The sequence below is a fragment of the Toxorhynchites rutilus genome, chromosome 2 (genome assembly GCF_029784135.1).
Source record: "Toxorhynchites rutilus septentrionalis strain SRP chromosome 2, ASM2978413v1, whole genome shotgun sequence".
NCBI lineage: Eukaryota > Metazoa > Arthropoda > Insecta > Diptera > Culicidae > Toxorhynchites > Toxorhynchites rutilus.
The window spans coordinates 55361633-55384462 of NC_073745.1; the positions used below are offsets into that span (position 1 = coordinate 55361633).

At 39.2% G+C, this 22830-nt stretch overlaps 1 protein-coding gene across 2 annotated transcripts in view; it reads left to right on the forward strand.

Moving 5' to 3' along the window:
* Positions 1-409: 409 nt before the first annotated feature.
* Positions 410-22830, forward strand: part of LOC129767963 (uncharacterized) — a 33108-nt gene continuing 10687 nt past the window's right edge. The window contains exon 1 of one of the 2 annotated variants that reach the window (XM_055769287.1): positions 410-1177. In XM_055769287.1, coding sequence (XP_055625262.1) covers positions 994-1177 — 184 coding nt within the window. In that variant the 5' untranslated portion in view covers positions 410-993. Of the gene's footprint in view, positions 1178-14940; positions 15251-22830 lie in introns of those variants that run through there. The other variant, XM_055769288.1, reaches the window with a different exon arrangement.

Sequence of the window (22830 nt, forward strand, 5' to 3'; positions counted from 1 at the left end):
GTTTTGGAATCTGACCAAAATACTACTCTATCTATTGATAGACGTAGCTCGCTTTTTACTGTCTTAGCCAATCTGCTTCCTAATACAGCGGCTTGTAATTCGAGTCGTGGTATGGAAAGCATTTTAGTTGGTGCGACTCTTGCCTTGGCAGCCACGATATTGACATCAATGTGCGACTCATATACACTCCTTAAGTATACTGCTGCTGCATAAGCATTCTCAGATGCATCAACGAAGACATGTAGTTCTCGTTCTTTTGGGTGAGAAGAATTGGCATATGAACGTGGTATTCTTATTGCTCTTGCTTCTTCCAGTTTTGTGTGCCAGTTCTCCCATTTTTTCTTTAGTGCTGGGTTTAATTGTTCATCCCATGTTATTCCACTTTTCCAGAGCTCCTGCATTAGAATTCGAGATTGAATTGTTATATGTGATAATAAACCAAGTGGATCGTAAACACTCATGCTTTGTGAAAGCAGTTTTCGTTTCGTAAACTCCTGTGTAACAGGAATATCCACCTTGTAGCGAATAAAATCCTTTTTTGTATCCCAATACACTCCGAGTACTTTTTCATATGATTCCTCAAATTTTCCTAATAAGTCTTCTTTAACTTCCGTTCTATTTTCTTCCGGGATTTGTCCCAATAGCTCATTACTGTTGGATATAAAATTTCTGATATTGAAGTGCCCATATTTGTGAATGGTAATAACTTCGTTCACAATTTTTGAGGCATTTTCTAAATCGTCGAAACTATCTAGGTAGTCATCCACGTAATGGTTGTTTTGAATGGCCTCTACTGCCTGAAGATGACTTTCTCTGAATTTCTCAGCATTTGTGTTTTTAACAAACTGTGCGCATGCGGGCGAGCAGGTAGCTCCAAAGGTCATCACTTGCATCACATACACGTCGGGATCTTCGTCAAAGTTTTCCCTAAATAAAAACCTTTGGGCATTTTGATCTTCCTTTCTTATTTTAACTTGATGAAACATTTCTTTGATGTCTCCAGTTATCGCAAATTTTCCTTCTCTAAATCGTATTAACACTCCAAATAGCGACGTCGTTGCATCCGGGCCTTGTAATAAATTCGTGTTTAGGGACTCTCCCTTAACCTTAGCAGCGGCATCAAAAACAAGCCGTGGCTTTATGGGCTGTTTATTTAGGTTCACAACTGTAAAGTGCGGTAAGTAAAATATTTTTGGATCACGTTGCTGCTGTTCTGTGGGAGTGAGTTTTCTAGCGTATCCCTTGGTTTCATATTCCTTTATTTTCTCAACATACCATTTACGTAGACATTGATTTTTACGCATTTTTGATTCTTGACCACGTAGTCTGTTCATGGCTGATTGATAGCTATGCGGAAATTGTACATCCTCCTGTTTCCAAAGCAGCCCAATTTCATAACTTCCTTCTTCATATTTCAAAGTGGAATTCATGATATCAATCGATCTTTTTTCATCGTTAGACATCAAGGTTTTTACAGGTACTTTTATCCCGAAATCTTCTAGGCTAAAATAATTTTCCATCATTTTATTGAAATAATCTGATGAATCAATTTCGTCGTTCATCAGCACGTGTCCTTTCAATTTTTTATGTTCGTTAGTTTGCCCGAACAAAACCCATCCGAGTTTAGTGTTCTGTGCGACTGGTTCATTAAATTTACCTGATCGCGTCTCCCTACCGCTTATCAAAAACGAATGCGGTAAACCTAACAGTATTTTTGGCATAGCATTTTCATATCCTTCGAGAGTTATATCTTCTAAGTGATTGTATTCTCGTCGTAATTCATGAATATTCATTGACTGTGAGGGAAGAGATAATTCCGACACAGTCCTCAAATTATGTATGTTATAACGTTGATTATTGCATCCTTGTATACTTAGGGAAATTTCTTCACTATCTAGTTCTTGCTGAGTTTCGCCATTAGTCCAAACCAGCGTTAAGGGGTTGTTACGCCCTTGTGTTCCAAGTTTATTTTTAATATCAGCGTGAATCAAACTTACTGATGACCCAGGGTCTAAAAATGCGAAAGTTTTAATTTCCTTTTTTCCGCAGCCCAATGTAACTGGAAGGATTTGATACAGTATTTTGTTCTCTTTATTTACATGACAATTAACGCTTTCTGTATTATTAAGGTTAGCATCTCTCTGAGTTGCTCTATGCAGTAATGCGTGGTGTCTAAGTTTGCATCCATCGATTCCACAAGGCTTTGCGATCCTGCAATCTTTTGCCATGTGGTTTGTATAATTACAACATGCTAAACATAGCCTGTGTTTAAAAATAAAATCACTCCTTTGTTGAACGTTCATATTTTTAAAAATTGAACATTCTGATGTCTTATGCTCGTTTCGGCATGCGAAACACTTTGGTAGGCGCTTCGGCCTATATTTTTGTTCCTTTACAGCATGTGTATTCAAATATCCGCTCTTATGAGGTTTTTCTTTCCTCTCCGACTGTAGCATCGTGGCCAACTCTTCTTGAGGTTTTAACCAATTATAAAGGTCCTCTAGCGTCGGTATAAATGGATCAATTATATCTCTTGTTTTCTTTGTATCAGCTACAAACTTGATCCATTGATGATGCAAGTCGTTTGGAAGTTTTAAAACTAAATCACGAATCAATCTAGGATCATTGAGATATTCATCGTGTTTTAGTATTTTTATATTTGTCACGAAACAATCAAGCGATGTTACAAAATCAATCATTGTTTGGGGTGATCCAAAATGTGGATTCCTCGCATTTAGCATTTCCTTCAATAAATTCGAATAAATGGTTTCGGGATTTCCGAACCGTAGATTTAGTTTTTCCATTATTTTTGGAACATTAGCTTTATCGATTAAAAGAGCGCTCACTAATTTCAGCGCGTCTCCTTTGAGATATTTCTGTAAACGATTTATATTTTCTAAATCGGAAAAGTTTCCTTGAAGGGTAGTTTCTTCGAACGTTATTTTAAATCTAGGCCATATCTTATATGACCCATCAAAATAGGGGAGGTCTAAGAGAGATTGCCGGTGTAACAGTCTATTTGAATCAGGGGTTTCTTCTCTACCCTCGTTCTTAATTTTAAGAGTTTCTACTAGAGCCCGCATAGATTCTCTATGGATATTCATCATCTCTTCTATTGGTGTTGGTTGTGTTTTTTGAAGTCTTAACAATTCGTTCTCTATGGTCTTGCATTTGGGGCATATCCATCTTTCTGTTTGTTTAGGTTTTTTATTTAGGCCTGCGCATGTCAAATGGAACCATCGGTCACATTCATCGCACGCGACTAAATCGTCCCTAGAATCAGGCTCATTGCACAAGCGGCAATTGCCATTCTTATTCCTAATGAATTGATAAGACATGACTAAACTAAAATGGAAAAATCACACCTTTTTTGTTGATCCGGTCCTATCTCCGTCTTTCCGTGTTGGTGCTTGGGCGATTCTCTCCTTGTCCTGGGAGGCCTTCTGGCTCGGATGTTGTTGTCACCTCTGGTGGTGCTACTGCTGGTGCTGCTGCGTCTACTGCTGCTTAAGGTTTTTGCTGGTTAATTCACTTATATTTGTCTCCGTTTGAAAGGAACACTTTTGGCATCCACTGCCGGTTTCTTAATCAATTCACAATGTTTATTTCGGTTGAAAGAAACACTTTTGGCATCCACTGCCGATTGAAGAGTTCGCAAATTATCTTTGAAAAAGACTTTTTATTCGCGATTAACACTGTTGGCATCCACTGCCGATAAATTTTCGCGAATTATCACTTCTCGCATCCACTGCTGAGAAGAGTTCGCGAGTTAACTTTGAAAAAGACTTTTTATTCGCGATTAACACTGTTGGCATCCACTGCCGATAAATTTTCGCGAATTATCACTTCTCGCATCCACTGCCGAGAAGAGTTTCACTTTTGGCATCCACTGCTATTTGAAGAGTTCGTGAATTAACTTTGAAAAAGACTTTTTATTCGCGATTAACACTGTTGGCATCCACTGCCGATAAATTTTCGCGAATTATCACTTCTCGCATCCACTGCCGAGAAGAGTTTCACTTTTGGCATCCACTGCTATTTGAAGAGTTCGCGAATTAACTTTGAAAAAGACTTTTTATTCGCGATTAACACTGTTGGCATCCACTGCCGATGAATAGTTCGCGAATTAACTTTGAAAAAGACTTTTTATTCGCGATTAACACTGTTGGCATCCACTGCCGATAAATTTTCGCGAATTATCACTTCTCGCATCCACTGTCGAGAAGAGTTCGCGAGTTTCACTTTTTTCCACTTTGGAAATCTTCACTGCTCCTCTCTGGAGCCACCATGAAAAATTTCTCTATTGAAAGAAAAATTTTAACGCTTTCGCGTGAGTTCTGTTACAATACTAAAAAATTTATTCAAAAGTTTCACAATATATACATGGTTCCTTAAACTAAGATTGACGAGGAACATCTCCTCTCTCTCTCTTGAAAACCGATAACATATCGGTTTCGTTTAGATCATCTACCTTCCTTGTCCCTTCTTCTAGCGTATGGTAACGTGCAGTCTGAGACGGCTGCACTACCCTAAGAAAATACCTTAAGTTTATAGCACCTCGTCGGTGCGCCTATCTTATTCTTGGATTTCCCCTTTCCATCCTTCGCTCTAAATAACATCCTTTTATTTTATTACACCCTGCTGGTGTATCTGGCTGAGCGCAGCTAGGGATGGAAAAGGGTAATAAAAATGCATCCTAAATGATGCATGCATTAAATTGTTTACCGGACGCTATTTAAATATTCGTCCATTCTGAATTTATGACCGGCAATAATTTCGAACTACAAGCGTTTTCTAGCCTAACAAAACACTTGAGCTCTTACATCTTTTAATTGCCTTACATTGGTCCTTTCTAAACGTTTCTATACCTCGCTTGGAGGTCTTTTCTAAATATAATCTCAAATATTGCTTATCTTATGGATCTGTAACTCGATCCGCGATAAGCCTCAGCTGTCCGTAACACCCACCATGTTTTGCCTTTCGTCGCGGTTAGGAGCCTTCTGAACCTTGTATGTACGCAGGCCCTCTCGCTGCTTGGTCCGCTGGACGAATGAACTTGACAAATTCAGCTTATTGGCGACATCCCGGACCGAACTTCTCGGATCACGTCTAAACTGCTTAACTACGCGCTTGTGATCTTTTTCACTGACGGAGCATCCATTTTTGCCGTTCTTCACCTTCCGGTCGATGGTTAGGTTCTTGAAGTATCGTTTTAGTACTCTGCTGACCGTGGATTGGACGATTCCCAGCATCTTACCGATGTCCCGATGTGACAACTCCGGATTCTCGAAATGAGTGCACAGGATTAATTCACGACGCTCTTTTTCGTTCGACGACATTTTTCTTAATTTGCGAAGAATTGACAGTGAAGCATGGCCAACGTGATCTATACACTCTTATCTGATTATAAGCGAAAGCTGAAGATATAATTCCTAAATATTAAATTTCTACAGCGTTTTTTCCGTGATGCAATTTGATGTGACACACCCTTTATTTTCACTGTGAACGAATTTTCGTGATTTGCATACCAATCGAATCGGGAACTCTCTAAGATTTGTTTGATATACATTACAATTCGCTAATCTCTAAATGGTTTAAATTCATTCAAACTGGAAGAACTTTCCTTTTCCCATACATTTCTTCAGCCGATTTGAATGCTATTCCTACCCGTATTTCGAATGCTTATAAGGCCATGTTCTCACTGCAGCGGGGCGTCAACGTGGCGTGAGCGGGGCGTGTTCACTTCTCGTCACGATATTTTAATTCACTCACATTGTACCGTGTCTTCGGCATGTTCTAATGTCAATGTGTGTTTTTGAATGAAAGAATGAAAATTGGTTTATTATTGGTAATTGGTTTTTAACATCGTTGGATGTATCCGGCTAAAAACTCGAAGAGTGAAAAACCTAATAAATTAAAAAAACAAAAAAAATTATGTCACTACTACAAACAAACATATGCTAGAGAGAAGCGGAGAAGTACAGATATCGCCGGCGTGAAGTGTTTTTTGTTTGCACGCCAGCCACACGTCAAAACCACGCTCACGACACGTCAGCTTGGTGTGAACGCATTGGTAAGAACACACGCGATTAACCGTAAGCGTCACACGCCCCGCTGCAGTGAGAACAGGCCTAACTCGAACATTTCTTAACAGATCAGAAAGATGTTTGCATCAATTGATAGGAAATATTTCTACGCGTCTATCACAATTAATAAAATATTATTTTTCATGAGATGAACAATTGAATAACTGTAAAATGTCAAGCGTTATTTAAACGCCATAACTACCAAGTTTTGATTGGCCCGATTGATGGTTTGCCCAACACAGAAGCCTGGGAAAATCTTCATTTCAAATACTAGAGGTGAATGAACTTTCGCGGTTCGAGAACTACGTAAACATGAGATGTGTAATAATTTCAGAGGGAAATGTAAAATACAACGATCGTTTGACAATTCTTCAGTTCAGATATTTTGGTAGTCCTAGGCATCATATCAAACGTAAAAGGATGTTCATCAAATTTATTTGTAACAATGAACATAATCTATTACAAAAACTTCGATGCATTCTAAACTAATATTCGAAGTGGATTTCATAATATAATTGCGTAGTTCTACGTCGAAAATATGCGGTCGTGTCCTAGATACAATCCCTTACAATTTTTTTTTATTTAGAAACTGAAGAGATTTTAAACCATTATACAATGCATATACAAGTAGAAGTATTTAACACTTAACACTTAACACTCACGACGTAATATTTTTTACACTTTGTGCATTAAAGCAGCGTTATGGTTTGCGTAAAAGTAAAAATTTAAATTATTTCTTAAATCGTCAAATCTAGATGAACAATGGATGGTTGGTAAATTTATTGATAATCTTCTCGCATATGAAACCATCTCTAAGACATCCAATATCTGTTCACAATATCATGAGTTTCGAAAATCTCAATGGAAAATGAAGATGATGATGATTAGGTATTTTAGTGAACAATGTATTATGAGTAATAGGATATAGTTAATAATAAATATATCACGGCATGCAATTTTTGTTTCCCTCTCAAATAATACGAGTAGGGGAGAAGAATGTTTCGGTATTTTTAACTATTATAATCAGAGAAGTAAATAAGTTGCCTAATATTAATTTATTTTGTAATAATAGCCGAAAACATTAGTAAAATCCTTTTTGAGTACATTTTAAATATGAATCCATTGTCATATGCAACCGCACATAAAGTTTTGTTCCATGAGCAAAATTAATGTAATTTAAATGCGCGGCGGGATTGCAAAAGTATATGTATCGTACATATAAATCTGACATGAATTTCTCGTGTAAAAGGTGTTTGATTTGTAATATCTTACGTACATATTTGTGTATGGAAGGGGCAAAGAATATCGTGTTTATCTTGACCTGGAAGAATCCATTCCTAACCAAGTCAATAACAAATCCAATCAACCTGATTATTGAGCTTTTTTCCGACTTCTAGAACGCCGTAGTTCGTTTGATATAGAGATAGTTTTGATCGAGGGAAAAATTACTCTATTGTCTTTGATTATCAATATTCTAAAGATCAATGATCGTACATATAATAGATATACAAATCTATAAAGCTTGTTGAATTTTCTTTTTATATTTTTTTTATTCTTATCATTCTTTATTTTAATTTTAGTAGCCGTTTTGTTTACTTCCTATCACTGTCTGGATCTCATAACTTACGATTTAATATTGATACTAATTGATGAATTAATCGCATACGCGAATGGTGCAACACTGTCACCAGCAGAGAAAATGAAACCCGTGTTTCGTAGAAAGCTCAAGAACAACGTTAGAGAATTCAATTTTCTTTAACTCATATATACTATTGATTTCCCAAGTACGTCTCTGAGTGCTCGCGTGGCCGAAAGGTTAGCGTCCAACATTATCATTCCGGGGGTTCGGGTTCGATTCCTTTTCTGGCCGTGGAATTTTGCGTCAACGAAACTTCTTCCGACTTGCACAGTGATCGCGTGTAGTCTAGAGCTTGCCACTCCAGAAAACATTCAAGGCGTGTTTATCCGGCATAGAAATCTCATCACTACTAACAAAAATGACGCAAGTAATACCTACGTTGAGAAGGCAAAAGTTCCATCCAAGAAGAAGAACGTCTCTGAGTTTACGGAATCTTGGCGATGCCAACACCTACTCCATTACCTCTGACAACTGATCCTTGGTCGGTATATATTTAAACTTTAATCTGCCCTTCTGTACAAGATATCACACACAAAGTTTGTGTATTTCGACGTGCTTCATTCTATTATTGTTATGTGGTTCTATTGTGATGGATATATTAGTTTGTTCTTATCCTCAATAGTCAATCGCCTCCTAGAAGCCTGGCATTATGCTGAATATCATAATCATCACCGCCTTAATGCTTTTCACACAGAAGACCTCATCATGCGTGAGTTGCTATACCTGGCATTGTGTCGTTCATATGCTCATACGGAGCAACTGCGCACGTCATGCGCTACCGCTATATCTACCGCATTACAAGCCGCAACAAAGGTATGGGTTTCCTAGTAGAAGGGACATGAGATCTACCTAACTTCTTGACCACTATGCCAAGTCTCACGTGTATCCAATAACTCCCAGTGGATCACAAAAATACGCATAACATGAAGGAACGGTAATTGCGCAACCTTTTCGTTACCAATGGCATACCTCTTCTTATCTCTGTATGGGGTACAGGTCGAAATTTTCGATTCATCACTGGTTACCAGACTTGAAAGCATGTTACCATGTTCGCTTCTCTCCAGCATAACTTGGGACAACTCAACTCGTCTCTGCAATATCCTTGCGTCTGCCTTAAATAGGTGATATGTCATCCGGCGAGATGCGTAACCAAGAGAATGAAGCGTTCTAGTCATAGTGGGAATAGCGAGATCTTCTAACCAAAGACCTCATTGAATGCCTTGAATTGTCACTAACGTCATCAGGGAGCTGCCATAAAAATGAAACACAAATTTCTACACAACTCGAGAATTAATCAAGCAAATGAAACCAAATTAGGCATATGGAGGTCTCAGGGTGCAATAAAAGATTCTCTGATAGTTAGATACTCTCTCTAAGGCTCTTCTGTCATACAAAAGAAAAACAAATTTCTGCATTACTCGAGAATCAATCAAGCAAATGAAATGAAATTTGGCATGTGGAGGTTCTAGGGTGCAATAAATGTTTCTATGGTGGTCGATTTAGTTACAATTTCAGTGATCCATACACAATAAAAACATTGTATATAAGTTTTGTTAGATCTATTTTAGAATATTGCAGTGTTGTATGGGCACCCTATCAAGAACTGCACTCCAATCGAATAGAATCAGTACAAAAACAATTTTTATTATTTGCCCTGAGAAAGCTAGGCTGGACAACATATCCCCTTCCCCCATATGAAGCTCGTTGTATGTTAATAAATATTGAAACACTTGAGAAACGCAGAGAAATTGCCACAATGTCATGTTTAATTGACTTAGTTTCACACAGGATTAGTTCTGAAAACTTACAATTTTTTTTTTATTTAGAAACTGAAGAGATTTTAAACCATTATACAATGCATATACAAGTAGAAGTATTTAACACTTAACACTTAACACTCACGACGTAATATTTTTTACACTTTGTGCATTAAAGCAGCGTTATGGTTTGCGTAAAAGTAAAAATTTAAATTATTTCTTAAATCGTCAAATCTAGATGAACAATGGATGGTTGGTAAATTTATTGATAATCTTCTCGCATATGAAACCATCTCTAAGACATCCAATATCTGTTCACAATATCATGAGTTTCGAAAATCTCAATGGAAAATGAAGATGATGATGATTAGGTATTAGTGAACAATGTATTATGAGTAATAGGATATAGTTAATAATAAATATATCACGGCATGCAATTTTTGTTTCCCTCTCAAATAATACGAGTAGGGGAGAAGAATGTTTCGGTATTTTTAACTATTATAATCAGAGAAGTAAATAAGTTGCCTAATATTAATTTATTTTGTAATAATAGCCGAAAACATTAGTAAAATCCTTTTTGAGTACATTTTAAATATGAATCCATTGTCATATGCAACCGCACATAAAGTTTTGTTCCATGAGCAAAATTAATGTAATTTAAATGCGCGGCGGGATTGCAAAAGTATATGTATCGTACATATAAATCTGACATGAATTTCTCGTGTAAAAGGTGTTTGATTTGTAATATCTTACGTACATATTTGTGTATGGAAGGGGCAAAGAATATCGTGTTTATCTTGACCTGGAAGAATCCATTCCTAACCAAGTCAATAACAAATCCAATCAACCTGATTATTGAGCTTTTTTCCGACTTCTAGAACGCCGTAGTTCGTTTGATATAGAGATAGTTTTGATCGAGGGAAAAATTACTCTATTGTCTTTGATTATCAATATTCTAAAGATCAATGATCGTACATATAATAGATATACAAATCTATAAAGCTTGTTGAATTTTCTTTTTATATTTTTTTTATTCTTATCATTCTTTATTTTAATTTTAGTAGCCGTTTTGTTTACTTCCTATCACTGTCTGGATCTCATAACTTACGATTTAATATTGATACTAATTGATGAATTAATCGCATACGCGAATGGTGCAACACTGTCACCAGCAGAGAAAATGAAACCCGTGTTTCGTAGAAAGCTCAAGAACAACGTTAGAGAATTCAATTTTCTTTAACTCATATATACTATTGATTTCCCAAGTACGTCTCTGAGTGCTCGCGTGGCCGAAAGGTTAGCGTCCAACATTATCATTCCGGGGGTTCGGGTTCGATTCCTTTTCTGGCCGTGGAATTTTGCGTCAACGAAACTTCTTCCGACTTGCACAGTGATCGCGTGTAGTCTAGAGCTTGCCACTCCAGAAAACATTCAAGGCGTGTTTATCCGGCATGGAAATCTCATCACTACTAACAAAAATGACGCAAGTAATACCTACGTTGAGAAGGCAAAAGTTCCATCCAAGAAGAAGAACGTCTCTGAGTTTACGGAATCTTGGCGATGCCAACCCCTACTCCATTACCTCTGACAACTGATCCTTGGTCGGTATATATTTAAACTTTAATCTGCCCTTCTGTACAAGATATCACACACAAAGTTTGTGTATTTCGACGTGCTTCATTCTATTATTGTTATGTGGTTCTATTGTGATGGATATATTAGTTTGTTCTTATCCTCAATAGTCAATCGCCTCCTAGAAGCCTGGCATTATGCTGAATATCATAATCATCACCGCCTTAATGCTTTTCACACAGAAGACCTCATCATGCGTGAGTTGCTATACCTGGCATTGTGTCGTTCATATGCTCATACGGAGCAACTGCGCACGTCATGCGCTACCGCTATATCTACCGCATTACAAGCCGCAACAAAGGTATGGGTTTCCTAGTAGAAGGGACATGAGATCTACCTAACTTCTTGACCACTATGCCAAGTCTCACGTGTATCCAATAACTCCCAGTGGATCACAAAAATACGCATAACATGAAGGAACGGTAATTGCGCAACCTTTTCGTTACCAATGGCATACCTCTTCTTATCTCTGTATGGGGTACAGGTCGAAATTTTCGATTCATCACTGGTTACCAGACTTGAAAGCATGTTACCATGTTCGCTTCTCTCCAGCATAACTTGGGACAACTCAACTCGTCTCTGCAATATCCTTGCGTCTGCCTTAAATAGGTGATATGTCATCCGGCGAGATGCGTAACCAAGAGAATGAAGCGTTCTAGTCATAGTGGGAATAGCGAGATCTTCTAACCAAAGACCTCATTGAATGCCTTGAATTGTCACTAACGTCATCAGGGAGCTGCCATAAAAATGAAACACAAATTTCTACACAACTCGAGAATTAATCAAGCAAATGAAACCAAATTAGGCATATGGAGGTCTCAGGGTGCAATAAAAGATTCTCTGATAGTTAGATACTCTCTCTAAGGCTCTTCTGTCATACAAAAGAAAAACAAATTTCTGCATTACTCGAGAATCAATCAAGCAAATGAAATGAAATTTGGCATGTGGAGGTTCTAGGGTGCAATAAATGTTTCTATGGTGGTCGATTTAGTTACAATTTCAGTGATCCATACACAATAAAAACATTGTATATAAGTTTTGTTAGATCTATTTTAGAATATTGCAGTGTTGTATGGGCACCCTATCAAGAACTGCACTCCAATCGAATAGAATCAGTACAAAAACAATTTTTATTATTTGCCCTGAGAAAGCTAGGCTGGACAACATATCCCCTTCCCCCATATGAAGCTCGTTGTATGTTAATAAATATTGAAACACTTGAGAAACGCAGAGAAATTGCCACAATGTCATGTTTAATTGACTTAGTTTCACACAGGATTAGTTCTGAAAACTTACTTGAAAATCTAAGTTTTTATGCACCAACACGAGCCTTGCGAGCACGCAATTTGTTCAAACCAACTTCATTTTGAACTTTATATGCTATGAATGGAATGATGAGAACGTACAATAAGTACAGTAATGTAATTGATGTGACAATGACGAAGAAATTATTGAAAAAGTCATTGACTGAAAGATCATTGTATTCGTGAATTACAGTTTTGTCATATATGTTTGCTGCGTTGCATTTCGTAATTCATTATTAATACAAAATACATGATACCTCTAATAATTTATTTTCATAAATATAGCTATTAATTATTCATTAAGTATAATGTAATTGTAAGCAATGTATGTAATTGTTGTCTACTATAGTTTGACGAAATAAAGAAAAAAAAAGTTAGATACTCCTCCGTCCTCTCTTAGGGGGAGGGGGTGGGGGGCTGCCATACAAATGAAATACAAATTTCTACACTACTCGAGAATTAATCAAGCAAACGAAACCAGATTAGGTATATGGAGATTTTAGGGCGCAATAAATGTTTTCACGGTAGTTAGACACTCCACCCCCTCTCTAAGGGGGAGCTGCCATACAAATGAAAGACAGATTTCTGCATGACTCGAAAACTAATCAAGAAAATGCCAAATTTGGCATGCGAAGGTTTTAGGGGACACAAAACGTTTGTATGGCGAATAGACACTCCTCCCGTGTCTCTAAGGAGGGAAGGGGTTTTTTTTATTCTTTATTTGAGAGGTTTTCAGCCTCCTGGGCTGGTTCGCCTAGGAGGGAAGGGGTGCTGCCATACAAATGAAACATACATTTCCGCATAATTCAAGAACTAATCAAGCAAATGGAACTAAATTTGGCATGTGGAGGTTTTAGGATGCAATAAATGTTTCTATGGTGTTTCGACACTCCTCCCCTCTCTCTTAGGGTGGGCTGTCATACAAATGAAAAACAAATTTCTGCATAACTCGAAAACTTATCAAGCAAATGGAGCCAAACTAAAGTAAATTCAATGAACAGTTCTGCGTCTGGGCTCATGAACTTGCGCTTAGTAAGAAAACGTGAATGTTTGAAGCTATTGATAACAAAAAATAAATTTTGAGCGGGACGAAGTTTGCCGAGTCAGCTAGTAATGAAATAAATGATTTACTACATTTAAATTTTGCATAATTCACGGTAATTGATGTTTAAATCATACATATTGGAGCGATAAAAAGATTTTTCGTTAAATAAAAATATCTGTTTCAAATATATCACGTTTACATTTTATCACGTGAAATTTTTTTCACTGTATGTATTTGGCCCTTTGATCTGGGCTCGCGATTCGACAGTTTTCCTATCTAATCGCACTATAGCAACTTGATATTCTGCTAGTGAACTTGCCTTTAAGGACTCGATTACCACCATCATTGCTAACGGTTTCAGTACAATCCGTGGTTCAGATAATGAGAGGATATGCCTCTATTGTGTCGTATCAGGTGGACTCAGCGCTACCTGGGAGGTAACTAATTGTTGATTGGGCACCTGACTTGTCCTCAGCGGTTCAATCAAAAACTTTACAGCTAGACTCAGCGTTTTGCGAGCTGACGTTGCACACGATGCTTATGTCTTTTGCTTCACCATTGTACGACGTTCGTTTGCCATCATTTGGTTGAACTGTGGACTTGAAGTTAGGATGGACGCTATCATGAAAATTACAATCTAGACTGATTGATTTCGTAGTTGTGTTGAGCTGCTTCGATTTGCGGTAAGAAATGATCTCATGTCCGATCTTGTTTGTTCGTTTTCTACACAGCTCATTGATGTTTGTCATCTCCCCAGAGCTGACGAACTCCTTCAAGAAGGTGTTTGTACCAGCGCCCATTTCAAATTCCACATGTGATGTCCACATCACGAAACAAAACATTGAAATCGGGGTGTAACTTGTATCACAGGTCGATAGAGCACGAGGAAGCGGTTGATAACTGATTAACTGTTGTTAGCTAAGATACGCTATCGTTAAACAATTCGAACTCGAAATATTCGGTGTCATTCCCATCAGATTTAAAGTTCTCATATCTTTTGTCAGAAATTGCTTTTCCGCACAAAATGAACTCGTGTTTTTCCTTCGATTTCCGTTTGTCACGTGTGTTATTTAAGTTACTCAAGAATTTTAGTAATTTACATGTGAAAAGTAGAATAAGTAATTGAGTGTCATTTAATTTTTGGTACCTGTTGGTCTGATTTATTTATAAATCATATTTTTTTTATTAAACCCTTAAGTATCCCCAATATCCTGGCGTCAGGTTTAGTACGAAATGAAACATGGTTCCACCATCTTATCAGCACGATTCATCCATAAAGCACCTAAATACTCAACATAAACGGAATTGAACCTCACATTGATTGTTCAGTGTTTAGTGGATAGAACATCGCAGCAACCTATACGATAAAAAGCTCCCGTCTAAATATACCCCACAATTGCATGGAAACATGTAACGAATAGAAGGAAAATATCTAGGACACCTTTTTCTGCCTGTTTACTTCACACAGCCTGCGAGGCGACCGCGGCAACAGCAGCAGTAGTGTGTCCTATTTGATTTTTTTTGTTCCATTCATTGTTCGCTCAGCTGAGCTGTTGGTTTTTTTTTCACAAGTTCACAGGACTAGCTGTTGCTTCAGTTCTCGCAGTTCACTTCCAGTCGTTTCGGAAAATTGGTCTCACCTGGCGAGAGCTCGTCTCCATAGCGCACGGGTGTGAACCGTATGGGGCCTGCAGTGACTAGCACACGTGTTGGGTTAGGTTAGTTTGGTTGGCTGCCTCGTGAAGTGGGTGATTGGATGTTTTTTCTTGTTCTACTAAAAATGGAAGGTAAGTGACCGAAGCTGAGTGATGATGGTGCAAATCTAAGAATAAATGTTTTACAATTGTGGAGTTAATTATGGGCGATTCTTTTAAGGTTTCCCAAAACATTTGGTGAGACGGCCGTATTGTAAAGCATGAATAATTAATGTGAATAAAAGACCTGTTTGATTACGTGCGATAACTATCCAGTGTAAATATTGCTCATAAAACGGTAAATCAAATGACAACGTTTTGTATCGACCGGAACGACTAACTTTCTCTGATTAAACGCAGCTATCAAACCAACCTGGATCCAGGAGCGGACACCGAATGTCACGCAATGTGCCTATAAATCGTTGGGTTTCTGTTTCTGTTGCTTTAGGTTTCATGGGTGGGCAGCACGATATTTGCTTTTCATCGTTCTATACGATTGTCGGGAACGATTATTACTATGTAAATAACAGAGTGTTTCGAAAGAACTCACTGCCTTCGACTAGTAGGTCTACTAGCTGGTTTCATCCAGTTTTGCGGTAGAGGATATCCCGAATATTCTGAACCAAACTGTGAGACAATGTCATGGAGCGATTTAATTAATCAGCAACAACCTTGAAATTTTAAGGTGATTTTTACCAAACAAATGAATCAAAAACGGACGATAAAATCGTGAAATGAAGGGTGACTTTTGTTAGTGCTACGAATAGAATCCTTCGAGCTGAATTTGTCAAACTTTGTGCGTTGTGTACTTCAGCTGGTTACGACAGTAGTTGAGGGAGAGTGACATGTTATAAAAAGTGTTATCTGAATTCCTCTTTTACGATGGTACCGCTAATTGATCACCGGGGTGAAACTGATCAAACGTACTGATGAAAATCAAATGACTTTTTTGGAGGTTTTATTTAATAAAATTTAAAAACTTTTTTATATGACATTTTCAATAATCATCTGTAGATCCCCACGGTAGTGATCACCTACCAATAATTTTATCGATCGCTAATGAATCAAGCTCTCGTGAGTCAGTCAATATTTCGTATGACCTCACGAAGAATATTGACTGGAGAACATTTGCGGAAATAATATCTGAAGCAATTGTTTCAATGCATGAACTTCCTCCACTCGAAGAGTTAACTTTATATCGAGTTTGATTTACGAAAGCGCACTTCAAGCTCAAAAGAAACGTGTACCGGCTACCACTTTCCGACGTCGTCCTCCATCACTTTGGTGGGACAAGGAATGTTCAAAGGTCTACCTTGAAAAATCGTCCGCTTTCAAAAAATTCAGGAAAACTGGTTTAGTGCAATGGTTGCTAAAGTACCAAGCTCTAGAAGCCAAACTAAAAGGTTTGATTAAAGCAAAAAAGCGTGGATATTGGCGGAAGTTCGTCAATGGTTTGTCAAGGGAGACCGCTATGAGCACTCTTTGGAATACGGCTAGGAAAATGCGTGGCTGGAACCATACAAACGAAAGTGAGGAATACTCTGACCGTTGGATTTTTAACTTTGCAAGGAAGGTTTGCCCCGACACCGTTCCTGCACAAAACGTCGTACGCGACATTCCACTTCAAAGCGATTATGAGAATTTTTCGATGGTGGAATTCTCAATTGCCCTTCTCTCATGTAACAATTCAGCTCCGGGGTCGGACAAGATAAAATTCAACTTGTTGAAGAATCTTCCCGACTTGGCAAAACAGCGTTTGCTGAACTTGTTCAACAAGTTTCTGGAGCTGAATATTGTGCCGCATGACTGGAGACAAGTGAGAGTGATAGCCATACGGAAACCCAACAAGCCGGCTTGCGATCACAACTCGTATAGGCCGATTGCAATGTTATCCTGTATTCGTAAATTGTTAGAGAAAATGATTCTACTTCGTTTGGACAAGTGGGTCGAAACGAACAATTTGCTGTCAAATACGCAGTTTGGCTTCCGCCGAGGTAAAGGGACAAATGATTGTCTCGCGCTGCTATCTTCTGAAATCCAAATCGCATTTGCTCGCAAAGAACAAATGGCTTCCGTTTTTCTCGATATCAAAGGGGCATTTGATTCAGTTTCCATGGAAATTCTCTCAGAGAAGCTTCATAATCGTGGACTTTCACCAATTCTCAATAATTTCCTGTACAATTTACTGTCAGAAAAGCACATGATTTTCTCTCATGGCAGCTCGAAATCTTCTCGTTACAGTTTTATGGGCCTACCACAAGGCTCCTGCCTAAGCCCTCTCTTGTACAGTTTTTACGTCAATGATATGGATGATTGTCTAACTAGAGACTGCACGCTGAGACAACTTGCAGACGATGGAGTTATTTCCATCACGGGTACTAATCCCGTCGTTCTGCAAAAGACGTTGCAAGATACCCTGAACAATCTGTTCACGTGGGCCCTCAAGCTGGGTATTGAATTCTCTACGGAGAAAACTGAAATGGTCGTTTTTTCTAGGAAGCACGAACCCGCCCAATTCCAGCTTCAACTATCCGGCAAAACGATCCAACACTCTATGTTTTTCAAATACCTGGGTGTATATTTTGATTCTAAATGTACCTGGGGGAGACACATTGCGTATTTGAAACAGAAATGCCAGCAAAGAATCAATTTTCTCCAAACAATTACCGGAACATGGTGGGGTGCCCATCCAGGAGACCTCATTCAGTTGTACAAAACAACGATATTATCAGTGTTAGAATATGGCAGTTTTTGCTTCCGATCAGCTGCCAGGATTCATATTCTCAAGCTGGAGAGAATACAATATCGTTGCTTGCGTATAGCCATGCGGTGTTTGCATTCGACACATACGATGAGTCTCGAAGTTTTGGCAGGAGTACCCCCGCTTACTCTTCGGTTCACAGAATTATCCTACAGATTTCTCATCCGTTGCAAGATCATGAATCCATTGGTGATTGATAACTTCGAAAATCTACTCCAACTGACTCCTCAGTCAAGTTTTATGTCTTTATACCATGAGTACCTTACCCAAGACGTGCACCCTTCACCAGGCATCTCCAACCAAGTTTGCTTCCCTCACTTCTGCAATTCCTCTGTCACTTTTGATCTGTCCATGCGACAAAAAATCCATGGAATCCCAGATCACCTACGCTCCGATTCTATTCCGCCGATATTTTCGGCAGAATATGGGAAAGTTAGATCTGATAAAATGTTCTTTACTGACGGTTCATTCATAAACGGGTCCACTGGCTTCGGCATCTTCAATGAAAATTCCAGTGCTTCTTTCAAACTCAAAGATCCTTGTTCCGTGTATGTCGCTGAACTGGGTGCGATATATTACGCATTAGGGATCATTGAAACATTGCCCATCGACCACTATTTTATTTTTTCAGACAGTCTCAGCTCAATAGAGGCAATCCGCTCAATGAAAGTTGATAAATGCTCATCTTATTTCCTAACAAGAATAAGACAACTATTGAGTGTTTTGGTCGAAAAATTATTCAAGATTACCTTAGCATGGGTTCCCTCTCATTGCTACAACCTAAACGCGCATCTCTATCGCATTGGGCTCGCAGCAAACAATCTTTGTGATTGTGGCGATGGCTACCACGACATCGAGCATGTTGTCTGGTCGTGTATCCGGTTCCATGCTGCTCGCTCTCAGCTCTCTAGAGCATTGAGAGCACAAGGCAGACAATCGGATATCCCCGTCCGGGATATCTTAGGTAGCCGTGATCCTGATCTTCTGCTTCATCTATACATGTTCCTCAGAAACGCCGATGTCAACGTTTAATGATGTTTCCTTCGTTGTGTCCCCGTTTCATATCCCTCCTATCCAAACGATAAACTTTTACTTAGTCGCGGCAATACATACACACACTCTTTACAGATACACGGGCCAAAGGTTGTGCAGTCCACTGATCATTCAACAAGAGCCAAAGGTTGTACCGCTCATGACAACTCTACACAAACTGATGATTGCGCCGGCTAGTGACCATTCTATCCTGGATTCCTCGAGTCGAGAAAGACGCACCACGCTAGATATGGGGTACAGACTAGGGGGGCGTTGCTGATTAATGGTCAGCTGCATCCCAATACGAAGTATCCCGTGTCGGGAACACGTACAGAGCATCGAAGACTGCAACATACCAATTATGAGAACACTTGTAATACTAACCTCGAGCCAACCGCGAGTAATCGGTTACATATTACTAACATAGTTGTAAGCAAACATTGTCGAAATGTTGAACTCCCGGCCCCGTTAGGCTGACGCCATATGAGCCTTAATAAAAATATATATTTTAGATAAAAAAAAAATCTGTAGGTTCATTTCATATGTGGCTCCAGTGGCGTCGACTGCGGAGGGGCGGTCCGCTCCCGGGTGCAGAATGAACCAAATTTCTATTAAAAAATTGGATAAATATGATTTATTCCTTTTCTAGCAGGGTGATGGGGTGCAAATCGACTCTTCCGCCCCGGGCACGAAAGCTCCACTCGACGCCACTGAGTGGCTCTCATTGAATTATCTGTTTCTGAACAGTATTTCGGTTTCCATTTTAAAAACAATATACATAGATTCTAAACATATCAATTAACACCCAGCTCTTTCTTTACAAATTGAAACAGTAACCAGATAGTTACAATTGCTATTAAAACAATAGAGTAAAATCAATTTTACCGAAACACATCATGAAAGACAACTTTTTTTTAACCAGACAACCAATGTTGCGGCTAGGTTTTCTCGGAAACGAATGAACCGAGATGGTAGCGACTAGTTTCATTTGAAAGAACTCTTCAAAGTTTCATCGGAATCGGATCACGTATTCCAGAGATTCCAGTAATTCCAGAACACAAAACCGACCATTTGGTGTATCAAACTTCAAGATTTTTCAAATCCAGCTTATTTTTGATGAATTCAAGCTTATACGAACTCCTTGACGTAATCCGGATATGTTCCGGATCAGGTTTCCAAGAGAAGCCGATGGAAGCCACTTTATGACCACAACCAAATCCCATCACGCGACATATCAAACTTCATGGATTGTCAAAACCAGTTCACTGGTGACCATTTCAAGGGCTTTTGGTCAGATTAACGTTTGCATTTTAAAAAATGGACAAATTTCACCAAATGTTCATACGTTCACCTCAACACCTGGTGATAAGACCACTTGTACATAATCAATCGTAGTAACCCATAAGTTTTTAAACAAAAATTGACAGTGCTCTCAGTTGGACTGCGCACGTTTGTACGTGCTGGAAGCCCCATCCCGTTGCGAAGAAAGTGGACATCGTCATGTACTTTTAGTTCGCCAGATACGCTCGTTCCGGTATCTAAAATATCCTTACACTTCTGGAGAAAAATGGGAGCATTGAACGGAAGCCTGATTCCGGTCGTCCGTCGGTGCTACGCAATCGTTAATTGCAGTTGAAGCTGAAGTAGAAGATGGAGGGAAAGTTGGCTACATCGCTCCGGACCTAAAGGTCCGACAGACAGTAAAAAAATACCTAGCGCCGATGGACATTGTGATGGACATTTCGTATCGTAACGTATCGTTGTTATTTTCTCTGTAGTTACCCATATTTAAATATCCGTTGTCACTTGTCCGCGCTCCTATAGTGTATTGTCGGATCATTAATATAAAAGTTTCAGTCCAAGTGTCGTTTACCGTGGTGATTTTCTTTGACTTTCTTTGCACGGTGGACTGCATCATCCTTATTGCTGTCCGGCGTTGCCTAACGTAAGGCGCCCAAGAGCTACATATACAGTACCGTCCCAGCTTATCAACGATGCTCAAAAAAATCTCCAGTAATTAAAGAATAACTTGCCAGGGGTATAATGGTGGAGAATTTCACGCCGTTTGCGCCAACGTGGATGGACCTCTCCAGGAGCAGTTATCGCTTGGCAAAGGAAAAAGTTTCTTGGATGTGCGAAGGTTGTGCCGGATTGTTCTCAAATGCACACTTTCGATCAGTGATGACCAATTTCGATCACCAATTTGCAGCCGTTCCAGTCGCTTTCTAAACAATGCAAACGGAAATCGATAAACAATGCTGTGAACGCTTAAGCCGCAAAGTTAGAAGAAAAAGCCAACACACCGACTCCCTTCGCTACACCCAACTTGTGACCCAGTAGAAACCGCATGAATACTCCCCTTGGTGCATTGGAACGTCGCAGAGCAAATGATGACATTACTTTAGACATTCCCAACGTTGCAGACAATGTAGGCACAAGAGCAACTGGCATCATCAAAACTGTTCAACTCGACCTACGTGCCGACGACGATTTGTGCTGGATCTACCTTTCGGCCTTCCACCCCATTACATCTGAGAACCAAATCTCTTCGCTCGTCAGTGAGTGCCTGGATCTGACCAGCGTGTCACCTAAGGTTGTGAAGTAAGTTCCAAAAGGAAAAGATCAGAACTCGTTGCAGTTCGTTTCCTTCAAGGTTGGCATTGCGGTCCAGTACAAAGAAAAAGCACTCTTCAGTGACACGTGGCCCGAGAGTATCCGATTTCGGGAATTTGAAGAGCATCGATCAAAAAACGGTCCGAAAATTGTCAGTTAACTGTCAACGGCACCTATCGAAGACAATTCCTCATCAAACATGAATGCATCGGATTCGATCTCGAACATCTCGAGTCAACGGTACCCTTTGCAAGACAACCGGGACGTACGCTGAGAAGGTCTTTGGAAGCTCCTTCTAACCCCGTATCAGTCGAGCCATCTTCCACCACATTCTTCAATTTCGATTCCTGCCGTCGCAGTCGTCCCGGCCCTGTATACGAAGTTTAGAAGGGGTCTTCCAGCCTGCACTTCCAGGCTAGTATACGTGTTTTGTCAGTCGATCTGTCCCTGAAGATCCTCCAAATTTCAGCCCTGTCTCTAACATCGACCAGCATGAGTCCTCTCCCCTTTTTGGTATTCCCGCAGCGGTGAAAGTAAGACGTGTGCTTTGCGGCAAAAAAGTATAAAGCATCTCCGAAATGACTGGTGTTTTGGTTGCTAAAATCACACAGACAGTCGGAACAGCAAGATGTGACCCAGAAACAAAGGCTGACAGTGATGGAGAATTTTTTTTTTCCGGCGAAGCGGAACGTGCAAACCCGGAGCGAAGGGTCTACTCCAACAATGGCGAAAAGGCGAGAAGGATCTAATACAGACTAATAAACAAAGCTAAGAAAAAACTGAAAAACATGCCAATAAGTATGTTTTCGAAAGCAATGGCGAATTTTCCGATTCAAATCTTCAGATCGAGATACGAGAAAGGCACGACTATATCTTTAGGATCGATTTTTTTTTCACCAAACCTTTGAATTATCATTTCGAGATAAAGAAATCAGTGAATTTCTATACATTTTCGTGCATATTATCCTAGAAAATAATGAAAAAAATAGATTGATCAATCTCACCCCAAAGCTATGTGCTCGCGCCACGGACTCCTCCTCGAAGGGCTCCCAGACGGAGCGGACTGATAATAAACTCTTAGCGAATTCGTTTTTGAAATTGAGTTAGTTCCAAACTGACTCTGTAATAAAAAAAACGTTTTCGGTGTTTGTTGGTGAGCGTTATATATTCTGATTTGTTTATATTTTCGATGACAAATGTACAGTGTCAACGTCTGATGGCGATAATAGTGCTTGGGAGATAAATTATTCTCTATAAAATCAGAGGG